This window comes from Ostreococcus lucimarinus, chromosome 12, assembly GCF_000092065.1.
Source record: "Ostreococcus lucimarinus CCE9901 chromosome 12, complete sequence".
Lineage (NCBI taxonomy): Eukaryota > Viridiplantae > Chlorophyta > Mamiellophyceae > Mamiellales > Bathycoccaceae > Ostreococcus > Ostreococcus sp. 'lucimarinus'.
The window spans coordinates 443,197-458,110 of record NC_009366.1 but is presented as its reverse complement, the minus strand read 5'-3'; the positions used below and the strand labels follow the sequence as shown (position 1 = coordinate 458,110).

Sequence of the window (14,914 nt, the reverse complement as noted above, 5' to 3'; positions counted from 1 at the left end):
CCTTCTTCTTCGTCTTCTTCTTCTTCAGCGTGGGGTCAAAGTCATCGAGCGACTGTTCGGCGTCGGCGTCGGCGGACATCGCGCGTGCGTTCGCGCGGCGCGTTCGTGCGTGCGCGCTCTCGAGCGTGCGGGCGGTTCACGCGCGAGACGGGCGCGCGGCGCGGTGTGACGCGCGCGATCCGATCGAAGAGCGAGGGTTTGAACAGCGCGCGTGAACCCTACGTCGCTTCGGTCGGCGAAGCGCTCGCGCGCGCGCGTGCGCATCTCACAAAAATGAAATCAAACGTGGTGCCCGATGAAGTGAATCGCCGGCGTAAAGATGGCGAGAGCGGCGGGGAGTCGCGCGGCGCGCGAGCGCGGAGCTAACGAGGCGAATTACGCCGGCGGCGAGGCGATTTCAGCCTCTTCTTCGTCTTCTTCGTCTTCATCTTCTTCTTCCTCGGCGTCCTCGGCGTCCTCGGCTTCGGCTTCTTCTTCCTCGATCTCTTCTTCTTCCTCGGCTTCGTCGTCTTCAGCTTCTTCTTCCTCGACTTTCTTCTTCTTCTTGGCCGCGGGTTTCTTCTTGGCCGGCGCCGATTTCTTGGCCGGCGCCTTGCGCTTCTTCGCGGGCTCTTTCGCCTTGGTAGTTTTCTTCTTCGGCGCCGGTTTCTTCTTCGGCGCCGGTTTTTTCTTGGCCGGTGCCTTTTTCTTCGCCGCGGCGACGTCGCCGCCGCTCACCGTCTCCAACCACTCGCGTTGTTCCGCGTCGACGCCGTCGCCGAGAAGCAAATTTTCCAGACACGCCTTGACGTCGTCGACGTGCTCGTCCTTCAACTCTTTCAAACCCGGAAAGTCATCCACCGCGCCCGCGTCTTCTTCTCCCGGGTGCTCCAGACGCCATTTTTCGAGGTAGTTTAAGGCGGATTGTTCGCTCACGCACCCGAGATGATACGACGCGGAGAATCTGTCGCTCTTCGAGTCCCAGCGCAGTTGCCCGAGGATGATTTTCCCGGGCGACGTCTCGTTTGAGCACTTCGATCCCGCTTTGCACTGCGCGCCAGCGGCGGACTTGCCGTAGAGAATGGCGTAATTGTTTTTGCTTGGATCTTTGGGAGGCATGTTCGAGCGCGCGCGCGTCGGAGAGTGCGGGCGCGTCGTCTCGCGCCGAGGCGAACGACGACGCCGTCGTCGATCAGCGCACGACGCGCGGATCCCAACAAAACTTTTTGTGATGACTCGAGAACGCGCGCTCGAGGATGGCGGCGTGATGTGCGATGGTATCGTCGTCGGTGTGCGTGGAGGAGAGGGCGGTGAGGTTTTCCTCGGTGTGCGCGCGCGAGCTGGATTTGACGACGACGGAGCAATCGTTTGAGAGCGTCCATCGAATCAGCGCAGGCGCCGGGGCGAGACCGATGGCGTCGGCAAACGCCCGCACGCTTGGATGATCGAGCAACTCACCGACACCGAGCGGTGAGTATCCAACCGTGTGCACGCGAGGCACGAGAGACGCGCAGTACGCGCGGACTTCGGTGTTCGGGTACGCCGGATGGATCTCGATTTGATTCACCGCCGGCGGAACGTCGCAATACGACAGCAATTCGCGCATGTGCGCGATCTCGTAGTTTGAAGTCCCGATCGCGCGGCACTTGTGATTTCTTAACGCGTTTTCCATGCATCGCCACGTCCTTTTGCGCGCTTCACCGTGCGCGTCGCTCTCGGGCGCCGCCTTCGATCGTCCAGGCCAGTGGACGAGCAACAAATCCGGCGCCCGTCCCAACCGCGCCACCATCCCATCGATCGCGCGATTTGTCGCCTCTTCGCTCGTCATCTCATCCGGCGCTAATTTCGTCGTAATCCACGTTTCGTCACAAACGTTTCTCGGCGCGCTCTTCAACGCGTCCGCGACGGCGTCTTCGTTGCGGTAACAACTCGCCGTGTCGACGGCGCGAAAGCCCACCATCAGCGCCTCCCGCACGGCGTCGCGGCACGCGTCGCCGCGAAGCTTAAACGTCCCAAACGCCACCGTCGGCATCTCAACGCCCGGCGAAATCGTCACCGTGGCGGATTTCGCGCCGCCCATCGCGTGCTGACACTTGGGGACACTTTTTACGTTATTCGCGCCGCATGCGCTCGCGCGTGGACGTGAACGCGGCGTAACCGAGTCCTAGGGCGAGACAATACGTCAGCGCACCACCGGGCGTGCGCGGTGGGAACGCGGTTGACATGCGACGGGATGTGACGTTCGGCGTTGGGGCGCGGTTAGAGTGTACATTACCGCAAAAGTTTGAGTCGCGCGCGCGAGCGTTACGCTTCGTGTATCTCGTATATCTTGAATGCTACGCCTCTTTCGGCTTGGGCGGCCCTTTGATAGCCTTGCGGATCATGATGCCGAACCAATGCGCGTTTAAACCGGCGCCGGCGCCGACGAGGACGTTGAGCGGCAGCGCGACGCTCGCTGGCACCGCGTCGATGATGCCCTTGTGTCGCACCCAAAGCATGTGGGTGTAACCTAAGCTATACGTCACCACTCGCGCGAGGAAAAACGTGAAAACGAGCATGAGACCGGCGAAAAACTCCAACTGCTTTCCAGCGTTTTTAGGCGAGCTCACGCGTTCGCCCTTGAATCCAAACGCCTTGGCCACCTTGACCACCTTTTCGCTCTCGAGCGAATACGCCGCGCTTTGAATCGTCCAGCGAAGCGTCAGCAGCGGTGTCGACGCTTCACCGAGCAACAACCAGCAGAACGGCAGCATCATAGTCTGCGATGCACCGGACAAAATAGACGCCACCATGAACACGCAGTGGTGCGCCAACATGTCCGCTTTGCCCATCCTCGGAAAATTCCGCACGATGTGCGTCGTGTCTTGCACCAAGTACCCCAAGAACAACCAATTCGTGAGTTCCAACAAGTCTCTCGTCCCATCATCCATCCCGATCCCCGCACCGCGAATGTAATACATATCCGCCGCTTCGTCCAGCGCGACGACTGCGCGCAACAGCTTCGCCGCCAGCGCGCTCACCACCAGCGCGTGCACCGCGCCCGTGTACTGCTTCGGCGCTTCGAACCGCACCCGCGCGGTCTCTTCGTCTTCATCATCGCGCTTCGGCAGCACGACGAGCGCGATGCGCGCGATGACGAACCGCACGAGTTCCCACACGAGCACCGCGACGAGCAACTTTTTCAAAAAATCCATCGGATTCTCCGCGGGATTCATCGCGCGTGGCCCGGCGTAGCGCGCGCGACGCGGCGCGGGCGATCGTCGGAACATGCTCGCGCGGCGCGCGCTCGCGCGGCGCGCGCGCGCGCGCGGGATTATGAAGCGTCGAAGATATTTGAAATTTAAAGTCGAGTTGACTCGGCACACGGCGACGGACATGGCGACGACGGCGACGACGACGAGCGAGACCCTCGGCGCGGTGTTCGGCTGCGTCGGGTTCGCGCTCATCGTTTTGTGCTGCGTCGGATGGAAGCGAGGATGGATTTACGTGGAAGGGGACAGTGGCTTCAATCGGCCGGGCGCGGGGGGCGCCGTCGCGCTTTCGGTGATGTGACCGCGAGACGGTCGCGCGATGTGGTGCGTGTCGTCGTGGATTCGTCGTGAATGTTACTTGTTTTGTTGTGATGATGTATGTACTATGAAATCGTGCTAAGAGTGATGCGACCGAGACGGGCGCGCGTCGACGCGGCGGATGGTTTGCGCCACTTGTCCGCTATTCATCTTTCTTCGGTTTCGGCGGCCCGCGCAGGGCTTTGCGAACCATGATCGAAAACCAGTAATAATTTAATCCCGCCCCGCACGCGACGAGGACGAATAGGGTGTTGGTGACGGATTTCGGGATCGGGTCGAGGACGCCGCCTCGCCACGCCGCGAGCATGCTCGCGAATCCTCCGGTGTACGCCACGATGCGAACGAGAAAGAAGACGATCATGAACCCGACGCTGCAGCCAAATTCCAGTTGTTTCCCAGCATTCGTCACTGAGCTCACGGCGTCGCCCGTGTATCCACACGCGCGCGCCCATCGCACGACGACGTCGCTCTTCAACTCGTACGTCAACTGTTGAATCAACCAACGCGCGCACAAAATCGGCGTGGAGTACTCGCCCAACAGCAACCACGAAAACGGTAGCATCATCGTCTGCGAGTGGCCGGCGAGCAGCGAACACGCGATGAAACACGCGTGATGCACCACCATGTCCATCTTGCCGAGCCGCGGGTACTCCTTTAAGACGTGCAACAAGTCGCCGAACATGTACCCGCAGAATGCCCAATTCCACCGCTCGATAAATTTCAAATCCGCCAGCTTGAACGCGGTTTTCGCGTGCAAGTAGTACCGATCGTTCGCGTTCGGCAACATCACCGTGATGTACCCGATTTTCAGCCCCGCGGTGGCGACGACGAGCGCGTGCAGCGTCGACATTACGTACGCCGGCGCCGCCGCGACGAAGCGTTTCTCCTCTTCCCTCGTCGTCGCGCCGTACGTCTTACGCACCATCGCGCTCGACAGCGCGCGCGGGATCTCCCACAGCACGACGCACGTCGCCAGTTTCGCGGCGAAGTCCAGGGGCTGGTTTAAGTTCATGCTGAAGCGCGTGTAGACGTGCGCGTACGCGGGAAGTTTCGAATTTTGAAACATGTCCCGAAGCGGTTGGTTTTCGTCTGCGCGCGGTATCGACGCGCGTTGGCGCGCGCCGCGGCCCGGATCGCGCGAGCGCGCGTGTGGGAGTGTCTACAGCGCACGCCGCGACCGGCGACGGGCGTCGGCGCGTCCAGAACGCGGCGGGGTGTGCGGCGCGGCGCGGCGATTGGGACGCGGGGACGCGCGAGCCGACCGGGACGCGCGGCGGTCGAGACGACGGTGAATGGCGACGGTGCGCGGTGCTACAATGCTAGTATCTGGTTGATTTTCTTCGAAGATTCGCGCGCTCTCGCGAGGCGTCGGATAAGGAAGAGTGGGGGGGAATCGACGCGCGCGCGTTCGGCGGCGAGGCGAGCGTGGCGTACGCCGCGACGTCCAGCAACTCGCCGGCTAGAATAGAGTCAACGAGCCACTCGTGACGCACGCACGGTACGCCCAGTCGCTTCGACGCTCGAATCCAAGCCGAGTGGGGGTTTTCACCGCTCTGAGTTATGAGGTAATCGAATCGATCGTCTGTTTGCGGGTTGCGCTCGAGCGTCGCGCCGGCGTGCGACAGGAGCGAGGTGAAGTCTTTAACGAACCCTTCGTTGCCCGTGATGGCGGCCTTCACGTCGCGGAAGAGCTTACCCAAGCACGCGCGATGATGTTCTCTAGGATTTCCTTCGGCATCGAGGGGCTCGTCGATTTGAATCATTCGACCTTCGTCCGCGCACGCCTCGACCCAAGCCGGCGTGGCGAATCGCGCGCCCGCGGCGATGCCGTAGAGGCATTTCATCGTTCGTCCCATCGTAGGTGTGACGACGATGACCGAGTTCACCGATATGTCCGAAGAAGGTTCGCTCAATACCGTGCCTCCGTGCGCTTTGATGATATCCTTCGTCGCGGTGCCAACTTTGCCGAGGCCGGACAAGAGGAAATGAAGCGACGCGAACATCTTCGCCGACGAGCGCTTGTTTGGCTTGTTTTCCTTCCCAGCCGCGGTCTTCGTACGCTTGGACATCGGCGTTTTGGACATCGGCGTTTTGGACGCAGGTGTTTTTGACGCCGAGTGCGTCGCGCGTCGAGCGCTTGATTTCGACGCTGACGCCGCGCTCGCGGAATCCACCGAAGACTTTTTTGATCTTCCGCGCCCGCTCGGCCAAATACCATTCTTTGCGTTTTCGCGTATCGTCCGGCATCGCCCGCACCCTTTCACGGCGTGACGACACTTTGGACACCCGAGCGGCGGCAATGGCCGTTCTATTTCGTCCTTGGACGGCGTCTTCTCGGAAGGAGAAGGCGCGACGATGCGACAGCCGCTCGCCGCGGTGGTTCGGTTGACAACCGTCGGCGCGGGTAAACTCGATATCCTCGGTCGAATCAGACCACCTTCGTTTTCTCGCTGACTGCAATCCACGAATTCACCCTGACTCGCGGGTTCGTCTTGCGTCCCTTGCGTCATCGACTGCGACAAGTCGTCGTCGATGATTTTATACCGCTTTGACGGAGTTTCTTCGTCAAATCTAGGTGGCGGTGGGGCTCGACGCCTCGGCTGACGCCATTGGTGCTGCGAAAGCATGATTCTACTGCGAGGCGACTCCACCTCGGGCTGTGACATGGGCGGGGCGAGCGAATGGATCAACTGTCTCTTGAACGGCGACTGCGAGTGTTGGGTGTGCGGTCGCTGCGGCGACGCGACGTCGGCGACGTCCTCGTCGTCGTCGTTCATCGGTCGCTGTGAATAGAGCATGCCGATGTCTGGTGAGCTCGGTGCCGATTCCGGCCCGTCTCCGACCAAAGCGTCGTCCTCTCCCTCGGCCGCCATTGGTGTCGCCTCGACGACGTCGTCCGCGTCGTCGTCGACGAGCTGCGAATCGTCGTCGCACTGCGGCATCGACATATCCAACCCGAGAGGTTCATTCATTTTCGCACGCGCGCGCTTGACGGCCTCGATCGCCGTGCGCGCGACGCCCATGACTTCGCCGTGTTCGGAGCCGATCGAGCCCAGTGGTCGCGCCGACGCCGTCACCATGGACGAGTGCTCGTGCGTCGGCGCCCGCATCGCCCCGGGTCGCTTCAGCGTCGGGGGCTTACTCGGCTGCTCAGTCATCGCATCGATGGGCGTGCAATCGACGCGCTTTGAATCGTTGAAAGTCGAAAGCAGGGTGGTTCCATCGTTTTCGCGCGCGTCGTCGTCGTCGCCCTCGTCTGCGTCCTCGACGCCCATCGTCGGTTGCGTGTCGGCGTTCGCGCGCGGCACCGAGGCTCTGTCCACTAATCCGCGCGTGTGTCCTACCCTCTCGCGGCGCGCCCGCTCTTCGGGCGGCGTGTTCGACGCCACCGCCCACAGCGACGTCGGTGCCGCCGGGATCGACGGTGCCTCGCTCGCTCGCTCGCTCGACTTCTTCGTCCTTGGAAGCGTCAGCGGCGACGCCGAGAGTTTCAGCCCAGTCGGCGACGCGCGCTTCATCGGTGATTCCACGACTTGCGTGCCACCGATGAAATCGGCCTCGATATCTTCCAGCGCTTGCGTTCCAACGACCGGTTCGTCGTCGTCGTCGAAATCTTCAAACGCTTGCGTCCCGCCCGCGAAATCTTCCTCCCCATCCGTGACTCGGCCGTCTTCGTCCGCCCTCGCGCCCGCGTCGACTTCCTCATCCTCGTCGCCTCCGCCGCCTCTGCCGCCCGCGAGTTGACTGAACACATCACTCACCACCGCGCACGACTGTTTCGCGCGCGACCCGCCCGCGGACGCGCGTTGACTTCGATCGTCCGGCGCCGTCTCCCACCCGTCGGACGCGTACTCCACCTGCGCCAACGCGTCGTCCAAATCATCCTCCGAAAGCGCCTCCGCCGCCGCCTCGCGCGCGCCCGCCGCGCTTTCGAACCGAAACGCGTCCAACCCGATCTCCGCGCGCGCGCGCTTCACCCACGCGCACACGTCCGCGAGGATTCGTTCGCGCTCGTCGTCGTCGTCGTCGTCTTCGTCGTCGTCGTCGTCGTCGTCATCTTCGTCGCTCGACCTCGACGCCGACGCCGACGCGTCGCCCCTCGCGTCCGCGCCCTCGCGCGCCCCATCCCGGTCGCCGCGCGCGCGCCCTCCCCCGTCGCCGTCGCGCCGTCGCCGTCGCCCTCGCGCCGCGCGTCCCGCGCGCGCGCCGATCGCCAATCGCTCCGTCGCGCTCACGCACGCGCGCACGGCCGCGCGCGCGTCGCCCCTGGACGCCGCCAGCGCGTGCGCGCGCGCGTCCTCGCGCGACGCCGCGATCGCGCGCTCCATCGCGTCGCGCGATGGCGCGAGGACGCGCGCCGGCGTTCGCCGTCGCCGGGTCCGACCGACCGCATACGCACAAACAGTCACACATAGATCACGTCGCCCCGATCGCGCGCCGCGCGATCGATCGCGATCGATCGCGATCGACGCTCGCGACGAGGGTCGCGCGTCGTTCGCGACCCTCGACTCGAGGTTCGCGAACGCGAATCGCGATCGATCGCGGCGCGCGCCCGGCGACGAATATTCCGCACATGGCGGACGAACGGTTCTGGCCCCTGTTCGAGGGCCTCGCCGGCGCCGGCGACGGCGCGCTCGACGGCGCGGTCGACGACACGCTGGTGCGCGCGACGACGCGCCCGACGACGCGCGCGCGCGACGACGAAAGCGCGACGCGACGCGATGGACCGACGACGCGACCGAGGTCGAGGCGACGACGACGACGACGACGACGACGGCGCGCGATCGAGAGCGGGCGACGAACGACTGACGCGCGAGACGCGAATCGCGATCGTAGGATTGGTTGGACGACGTCATCGTGCGCGGCGCGACGAGCGGGAGGGTCGAGGACGAGGACGCGCTCGGCGAGGACGCGGCGGAGGACGACGACGACGCGAGGGACGGGACGCGGGCGAACGACGGCCGGGGGGGGGGGAGGAAGCGAGCGAGGGCGAGCGGGGACGCGCGGGCGTCGACGTCGGGGCAGGAGAAGCGCGCGAAGGCGAACGCGGGACGAGGGAAGGAGGGAAACGCGACGCGGGGGAGGAACGGTCGAGGCGGCGCGCGCTTGCGATGGACGCCGGAGTTGCACAGAGAGTTTATCAACGCCGTGAATCAGTTGGGGGGGTTGGAGCTGGCGACGCCGAAAGGCATCATGCATATCATGGCCATGAGCGGGATGACTATTCAACACATCAAGTCGCACTTGCAAAAGTATAGGTTACAGGAGGGCGCCGGCGGGTCGCGAGGCGCCGAGCTCGACGCCGAGGCTGATCGCGAGAGACGCGCGATGATAAAACGCGCGCGCGTGCAACAGCAGGCGGAGATGAAACAGCGGGCGAGCGAGGCAGATTTGATGGGTTTGGACGTCGCGAGCGCGGCGCCGATGGGTAGTGGTTTATCGAGCGATCCGCCGTCGACGCCGGTGACGACGGCGCAGTTGTCCGAGCTCTTGAATAGCACCTCCGCGATGAAGGCCAAAACGCTGGGATCGGAGGGTAAAATCCATGCCTTGGACGCAATTTTAGCCCAAGCGCTCAAGCCCGCCGCGACGTTGTCGGACGAGGCCGCCGCCGCCGTCGTCAGCGCGGAACTCATCGAAGACATGCCTCACGTCGGCCACGCTTTGCTGAAACAGCTCGAGATGCAAAAGCAGCTCCACGACCAGCTCATCGCGCAGCGTCGCTTACAAACCGCCATCGAAGAGCACGGCAAGTACTTGGCTTCGATTTTAGCGCAGGAAGTCTCCGGCAAGACCAAGCCGCCCGAGGCCGCCCTCGGCGACGACGCCGTCGACGGCGCGTGAGCGCCGTCGACGTGCCCTTTCGTATTAGGAGCCTTAAGTTGTCAACACATCTTAGCGCCATCGTAGAACTCGCGCGCGCCTCCCGCGGATTCGCGGATTCGCGAACGCGCGCCGGCGTCGTCTCGATGTCCCGATGCTGGTGGCGTGTGAAAACAACGCGCCACATCGACGCATTCCGCGCGCGACGCCGCACACCGCGACGGCGCGCACGCAGAGCAAACATGGGCATCACGTTCGCCAAACTCTTCCAGCGCCTGTTCTCCAAGAAGGAGATGCGGATTCTGATGGTACGTCGAGTCGCGCGCGACGCACGACGCGGACGCACGCGACGTGAGATCGTTCGCGACAAGATGGATGTTCAGACGGAATCGGGACGCCGCGCGCGCGCGCGACGTCGCGCGGGCGTCGCGCGGGCGCTCGGATGATGCGTGGATATCCGTCACATCGGTCGCGCGCGTCGGACGGCGCGGGACAGGCGCGCGCGGGACGTGGGCGGTGGAAGATCACGCGCGGGCGATGGTGAAGATCCAGGAGCGGGGCGCGCGCGCAGACGAGACGCGGGAAAAGAGACGCGGAACGCGAAGACGCGCGCGCGTTCGACGAAAGAACGACGTGACTGACGAGTGTGTGTGACGTGTGTGCGAACGCGCAGGTTGGTCTCGATGCCGCGGGTAAGACGACGATTCTTTACAAGCTCAAGCTCGGGGAGATCGTCACGACGATTCCGACCATTGGGTTTAACGTCGAAACCGTCGAGTATAAAAACATTTCGTTCACGGTTTGGGACGTCGGTGGACAAGATAAGATTCGCCCGTTGTGGAGACATTACTTCCAGAACACGCAGGGTTTGATTTTCGTCGTCGACAGTAACGATCGCGATCGTGTCTCCGAGGCGCGCGACGAGTTGCACCGCATGTTGAACGAAGACGAACTCCGAGACGCGGTGTTGTTGGTGTTCGCCAACAAGCAAGATTTGCCGAACGCGATGAGCGCGGCGGAAATCACGGACAAGCTTGGCTTGCACTCTTTGCGTCAGCGTCACTGGTTCATTCAATCCACGTGCGCCACCTCTGGTGAAGGTCTCTACGAAGGTCTCGACTGGCTATCCTCGAACATTTCGCAGCGTGCGTAAGCGGCGGGCGCGACGAGGCTTGGATGTTCGGCGAGTGAGACGATTTAAACAAAATAGAGTGGTAGAGCGGCGGTGAGTGCCGTCGAGCGTGCGCGCGTATAGGCGAAGTAACAGTTAAACGAAGACCTGGGAAAGGAACGTGTAGTGACAACGAAGAGAAACAGGAGCGCGCGAGCGCGGCGTTGTGATGAAAATTCAAACCAGATGATGCAATTCCTTTCTAATGTTAAACGTGCTACGTCTCGTCTACTTGGATTGTATCGTGACTACTTCAGCGCGCTCGCGGCGTCCACGAGATCGCTCACTTCCAAACGCGCCGATCCTTTGCCCATGGTGCTGCTCAGGTACGCCTTTCGCACGTACTTGCTCGCGTTCGGCGCACCTTTCCCTTTAGGTCTCAGCGCCAAGAGCTCACGAAACACGGTGGCAACGTTTTCCACCAAATGTTCCTCCTCGAAGTTCACTTTTCCAACCATGACGTGCACGATGGCGTTTTTCTCCGCTCTAAACTCCACGCGCCCGCCGAGGTGTTCGCGCACCGCCTCGGCGACGTCCGTCGTCACCGTCCCCAATTTCGGATTCGGCATCAACCCTCGCGGGCCTAAGATCCGCGCGATCTCCTTCAACTTCGACATCATCCCCGGCGTCGCGATCGCCTTATCGAACTGAATCGTCCCCGATCCGCCCTCTTTAATTTCATCCACCAACGCCGCGCCGCCAATCGTCGTCGCCCCCGCGTCTCGCGCCGCCTCCGCGTCCTCCCCCTCCGCGAACACCGCCACGCGCACCGTCTTTCCCGTCCCGTGCGGCAATCGCACCGCGCCTCTGACGATCATATCGCTCCGTTTCGGGTCCACGCCGAGGTGCACCGCGAATTCCACGCTCTCCGCGAACTTGGCCTTCGCGTTCGCCTTGACCCAGCGCGCGGCGTCGACCAGGCTCAACCTCGGCCTTCGCTCGAGCTCCGCGCGCGTCGGCGCCTCGGGCGCGTTGGCGGATTCGATGTCCACCGTCGCGCTGACGCGCGGCGCGGCGTCCGCCGTCGTCGCGAACGCCGCGCGAAGGCGATCGAATTCGAGAGGTTTTGACGTCGAGCTGGCGTCGCGCGCGAGCGGCGCGACGGCGCGCGCGCGCCGCGCGAGCGCGCGCGCGGCGTGCGCGCTCGCGCGGCGAAGCGACATGTCGAGCGCGGGCGACGCGGACGCGTTGAACGACTCGGTCGGGGACCGAGGCGGCGTGTGCGGACGGCGGCGGGACGCGCCGGCGGGACGAGCGCGAGACTTCGGGCGACACCAATCGGGTTTAAGATGATACTTTACAACGGGATGGGATCTCACGCGACGCGAGCGGGCGACGCGGAGGTGTTAAATAACTTTTCGCACGACAGGCCTCGACTGAGTTGTCTCGAGAGCGTGTCGCGCGGGCCGACGATTTCGGGCGATCGAAGCGCCGCTTTGAAGGCGCCGGTGGGCGATACTCTTCCGTCGGCGTCGCGCGCCATCGAGCTCAGGGACTGCGAGCGTGAAACCGCTTTCTGAGCGACGACTTGCGGGGTTTCGCGCGCGCTGTCCAAATCTGTGGGCTTGAGATCGTGCACGCGCTTGGACTCCTCGCTCACGCCCATGTTGAGCGTGCGTCTGGGCGATAACAACTCGTGAAGCGTCGTTCGACGGCCGTTAGCGCTCAAACGACGGCGTTGGCGAGGAATACCGAGCGGAGAGCTCTCGCACACGTCGTCAAACGGTTCAGGAACGTCAATGCTCAATCGTTTGCGATTCGCCGCCACCGGAGACATGGACCCAATCTCCAACTTCCGCTTCGACGTTTCGACGTAAAACGGCATCTCCTCCAGCAACGGATCGTCGAAAATCGACACCGGTAACGCCATCTCATCGTCGTGATGCGCGCTCGCGCTCTCACTGTACGTCGGCAGGTTCACGTAAACGTCTCGCGGCGCGCCCATCACCGCCGCCAATGCCGCCTTGGCGTGCGCCTCGCTCTCCCGACGCGCCGCCGTCCCCCTTCCCGCGCTTCCCGGCGACTTCACCCTCTTCCCCGCCGACGTCGACGCGATCGCGCGTCGACTCCGACTCGCCGCGTCGTCGTCTCGCGCCGCCGTCGCCTCCAACACCCGCGTCGACGGTCGTCGCGTCCTCCCCGACCCTCCCATCGCGCGCGCGTCGCCGCGACCCCCCTCGAAGTCGCGTACCGTTCGCCCGCGTCGCTCGCGTCGCGCTCTCGCCGTCTCGCGCGCGCGTCGCGTCGCGATGCGTCTTCGCGCGTCGTCGCGATCGGCGTCTTCCGGCGTCCACGATTCGCGCGCGCGCGTCCTCCTCCGCGGCGCTCGCGCGCGCGCGTCGATCGCGTCGCGTCGATCGCGGTCTCTCTCGCGGTTCCTCGCGGTTCGCGCCTCCCTCGCGCGCGCGTCGAGCGCGCGCCGTCGTCTGCGGCGCCGTCGCCGTTTCCCGCGCGATTCGTCCGACACGCGTCCGACACGCGTGCGACACGCGCGTTTACATACCACAAATACCACACAGTGTACGACCAACATTACCGTACTGTAGAAGAAATGATGGTCACTCGATGTATACAGACCCCGTCACTGATCCCCATACGCGACCGACCGCCCCGCCCGGTGACGTCGGCGCGCGCGCGCGTCGCCACACGACGCCGCGCGCTCGCCGCGCGCGCTCGACTCGCGCGCCGCGTCGCGCGCCGTCGCGCTCACCGCGCGCCCGCGACCGCCGGCGTCGCGCGTCGACGACGCCGCGCGGCGAACGAGGGCGCGACGCGACGCGATGACGACGGTCGCGGAGATCGTCGACGACGACGCGCGGCGCGCGGGAAAGGGCGCGACGACGCGACGACGACGCGCGACGACGCGCGTCGCGCGCGATGACGCGCGCGAGGCGACGTACACGGCGGCGGAGGTGGCGAGGCACGCGCGCGCGGACGACTGCTGGGTGATCGTGCGAGGCGGCGTGTACGACGTGACGAGGTTCGTGCCGAGACACCCGGGAGGGAACATGATATACGTCAAGGCGGGGGGCGAGTGCACGGCGCTGTTCGACTCGTATCATCCCGAGCGCGCGAGGGCGACGCTGGAGAAGTATAGGATCGGCGCGCTGCGGAGGGACGCGGGGGAACGCGAGGACGAGGACGTGGTGGAGTACTTGAAGGACGATCTGAGGGAGGGAGAGTTTTACGCGGATTGTAAGGCGGGGGCGGCGAAGTATTTTAAGGATAATAAGCTCGATCCGCGCGTGCACTGGGAGATGTACGCGAAGACGTTGGTGATTTTGACGGGCGTCGTCGTCGGACACTACGGGTCGTTTTTCGCGCCGTCGGCGTCCTTCGCCGCGGCGTTGGCGCTCGCGGTGCTGCACGGCACGTGCAAGGCGGAAGTAGGAGTGTCGATCCAGCACGACGCCAATCACGGGGCGTACGGAAACAATCGCACTTGGTTGCACGCGATGCAGTTGACCTTGGACGCCGTCGGCGCGTCGAGCTTCATGTGGAAGCAGCAGCACGTCGCCGGACATCACGCGTACACCAACGTCGAAGGCATCGATCCCGACATTCGATGCTCGGAAAAGGACGTGCGACGGGTGAACGAGCATCAGCCTCACGAGCCGTACCACAGAGTTCAACACGTCTACTTGGCGTTGATGTACGGCTTGTTGTCGTTCAAATCGTGCTTCGTGGACGACTTCAACGCCTTCTTCTCCGGCCGAATCGGTTGGGTGAAGGTGATGAAGTTTACTCGCGGTGAAGCCGTGGCGTTTTGGGGAAGCAAGCTCGCGTGGGCGTTTTACTACCTCTACTTGCCCGCCAAGTACTCCCATCGCTCGATCGGTCAGCTCTTGGCGCTCTGGACCGTCACCGAGTTCGTCACCGGTTGGTTGCTGGCGTTCATGTTCCAAGTCGCCCACGTCGTCGGCGACGTCCACTTCTTCCGCCTCAACGAAAAGAACCAGCTCAACAAGGGCTGGGGCGAGGCGCAACTCATGACTTCGGCTGATTTCGCGCACGGCAGCAAGTTTTGGACCCACTTCTCCGGCGGCTTAAACTATCAAGTCGTCCACCACCTCTTCCCGGGCGTGTGTCACGTGCACTACCCCGCGCTCGCGCCGATCATCAAGGCTGCCGCGGATAAGCACGGATTACACTATCAAATCTACCCCACGTTTTGGTCCGCGCTGCGCGCGCACTTCTCCCACCTCGCCCGCGTCGGCCACGAGGCGTACGTGCCTTCCCTCCGAACCGTCGGGTGAGCGCGCCTCGCGCGCGGCCATTTATTCATACCTTTACCTCACCCCGACGCGTCGATCGCTCGCCGGCGCTCCCATCGCATTTATTTTAATCTCCACGTCTTCCGTCCATCCCTCGC

At 63.8% G+C, this 14,914-nt stretch overlaps 9 protein-coding genes across 9 annotated transcripts; 3 read left to right on the top strand and 6 right to left on the bottom strand.

Annotated features, from left to right (window-relative positions):
• Window positions 1-375: 375 nt before the first annotated feature.
• On the bottom strand, window positions 376-1,098 carry OSTLU_26937 (predicted protein; the record flags this gene model as incomplete). The annotated part of the gene is made up of 1 exon (XM_001420661.1): window positions 376-1,098. One exon carries the CDS (start codon window positions 1,096-1,098, stop codon window positions 376-378), a length of 723 nt encoding a protein of 240 aa, XP_001420698.1.
• A 73-nt stretch (window positions 1,099-1,171) lies between these two features.
• On the bottom strand, window positions 1,172-2,059 carry OSTLU_88845 (predicted protein; the record flags this gene model as incomplete). The annotated part of the gene is made up of 1 exon (XM_001420660.1): window positions 1,172-2,059. One exon carries the CDS (start codon window positions 2,057-2,059, stop codon window positions 1,172-1,174), a length of 888 nt encoding a protein of 295 aa, XP_001420697.1.
• A 256-nt stretch (window positions 2,060-2,315) lies between these two features.
• On the bottom strand, window positions 2,316-3,194 carry OSTLU_95031 (predicted protein; the record flags this gene model as incomplete). The annotated part of the gene is made up of 2 exons (XM_001420659.1): window positions 2,316-2,978; window positions 3,000-3,194. The coding sequence occupies 2 exons, from the start codon at window positions 3,192-3,194 to the stop codon at window positions 2,316-2,318; spliced, it is 858 nt and encodes a 285-aa protein (XP_001420696.1).
• Window positions 3,195-3,690: 496 nt separating this feature from the next.
• On the bottom strand, window positions 3,691-4,614 carry OSTLU_93561 (predicted protein; the record flags this gene model as incomplete). The annotated part of the gene is made up of 1 exon (XM_001420658.1): window positions 3,691-4,614. The coding sequence occupies one exon, from the start codon at window positions 4,612-4,614 to the stop codon at window positions 3,691-3,693; it is 924 nt and encodes a 307-aa protein (XP_001420695.1).
• Window positions 4,615-4,867: 253 nt separating this feature from the next.
• Window positions 4,868-7,876, bottom strand: OSTLU_26933 (predicted protein; the record flags this gene model as incomplete). The annotated part of the gene is made up of 1 exon (XM_001420657.1): window positions 4,868-7,876. One exon carries the CDS (start codon window positions 7,874-7,876, stop codon window positions 4,868-4,870), a length of 3,009 nt encoding a protein of 1,002 aa, XP_001420694.1.
• Window positions 7,877-8,121: 245 nt separating this feature from the next.
• OSTLU_26932 (predicted protein) lies at window positions 8,122-9,392 on the top strand (the record flags this gene model as incomplete). The annotated part of the gene is made up of 2 exons (XM_001420820.1): window positions 8,122-8,208; window positions 8,385-9,392. The coding sequence occupies 2 exons, from the start codon at window positions 8,122-8,124 to the stop codon at window positions 9,390-9,392; spliced, it is 1,095 nt and encodes a 364-aa protein (XP_001420857.1).
• Window positions 9,393-9,613: 221 nt separating this feature from the next.
• On the top strand, window positions 9,614-11,203 carry OSTLU_51064 (predicted protein; the record flags this gene model as incomplete). Its single annotated transcript, XM_001420819.1, has 2 exons — window positions 9,614-9,679; window positions 10,045-11,203. The coding sequence occupies 2 exons, from the start codon at window positions 9,614-9,616 to the stop codon at window positions 10,522-10,524; spliced, it is 546 nt and encodes a 181-aa protein (XP_001420856.1). The 3' UTR covers window positions 10,525-11,203.
• Window positions 11,204-11,823: 620 nt separating this feature from the next.
• Window positions 11,824-12,412, bottom strand: OSTLU_26929 (predicted protein; the record flags this gene model as incomplete). Its single annotated transcript, XM_001420656.1, has 1 exon — window positions 11,824-12,412. The coding sequence occupies one exon, from the start codon at window positions 12,410-12,412 to the stop codon at window positions 11,858-11,860; it is 555 nt and encodes a 184-aa protein (XP_001420693.1). The 3' UTR covers window positions 11,824-11,857.
• A 910-nt stretch (window positions 12,413-13,322) lies between these two features.
• Window positions 13,323-14,798, top strand: OSTLU_88841 (predicted protein; the record flags this gene model as incomplete). The annotated part of the gene is made up of 1 exon (XM_001420818.1): window positions 13,323-14,798. One exon carries the CDS (start codon window positions 13,323-13,325, stop codon window positions 14,796-14,798), a length of 1,476 nt encoding a protein of 491 aa, XP_001420855.1.
• Window positions 14,799-14,914: the final 116 nt, after the last annotated feature.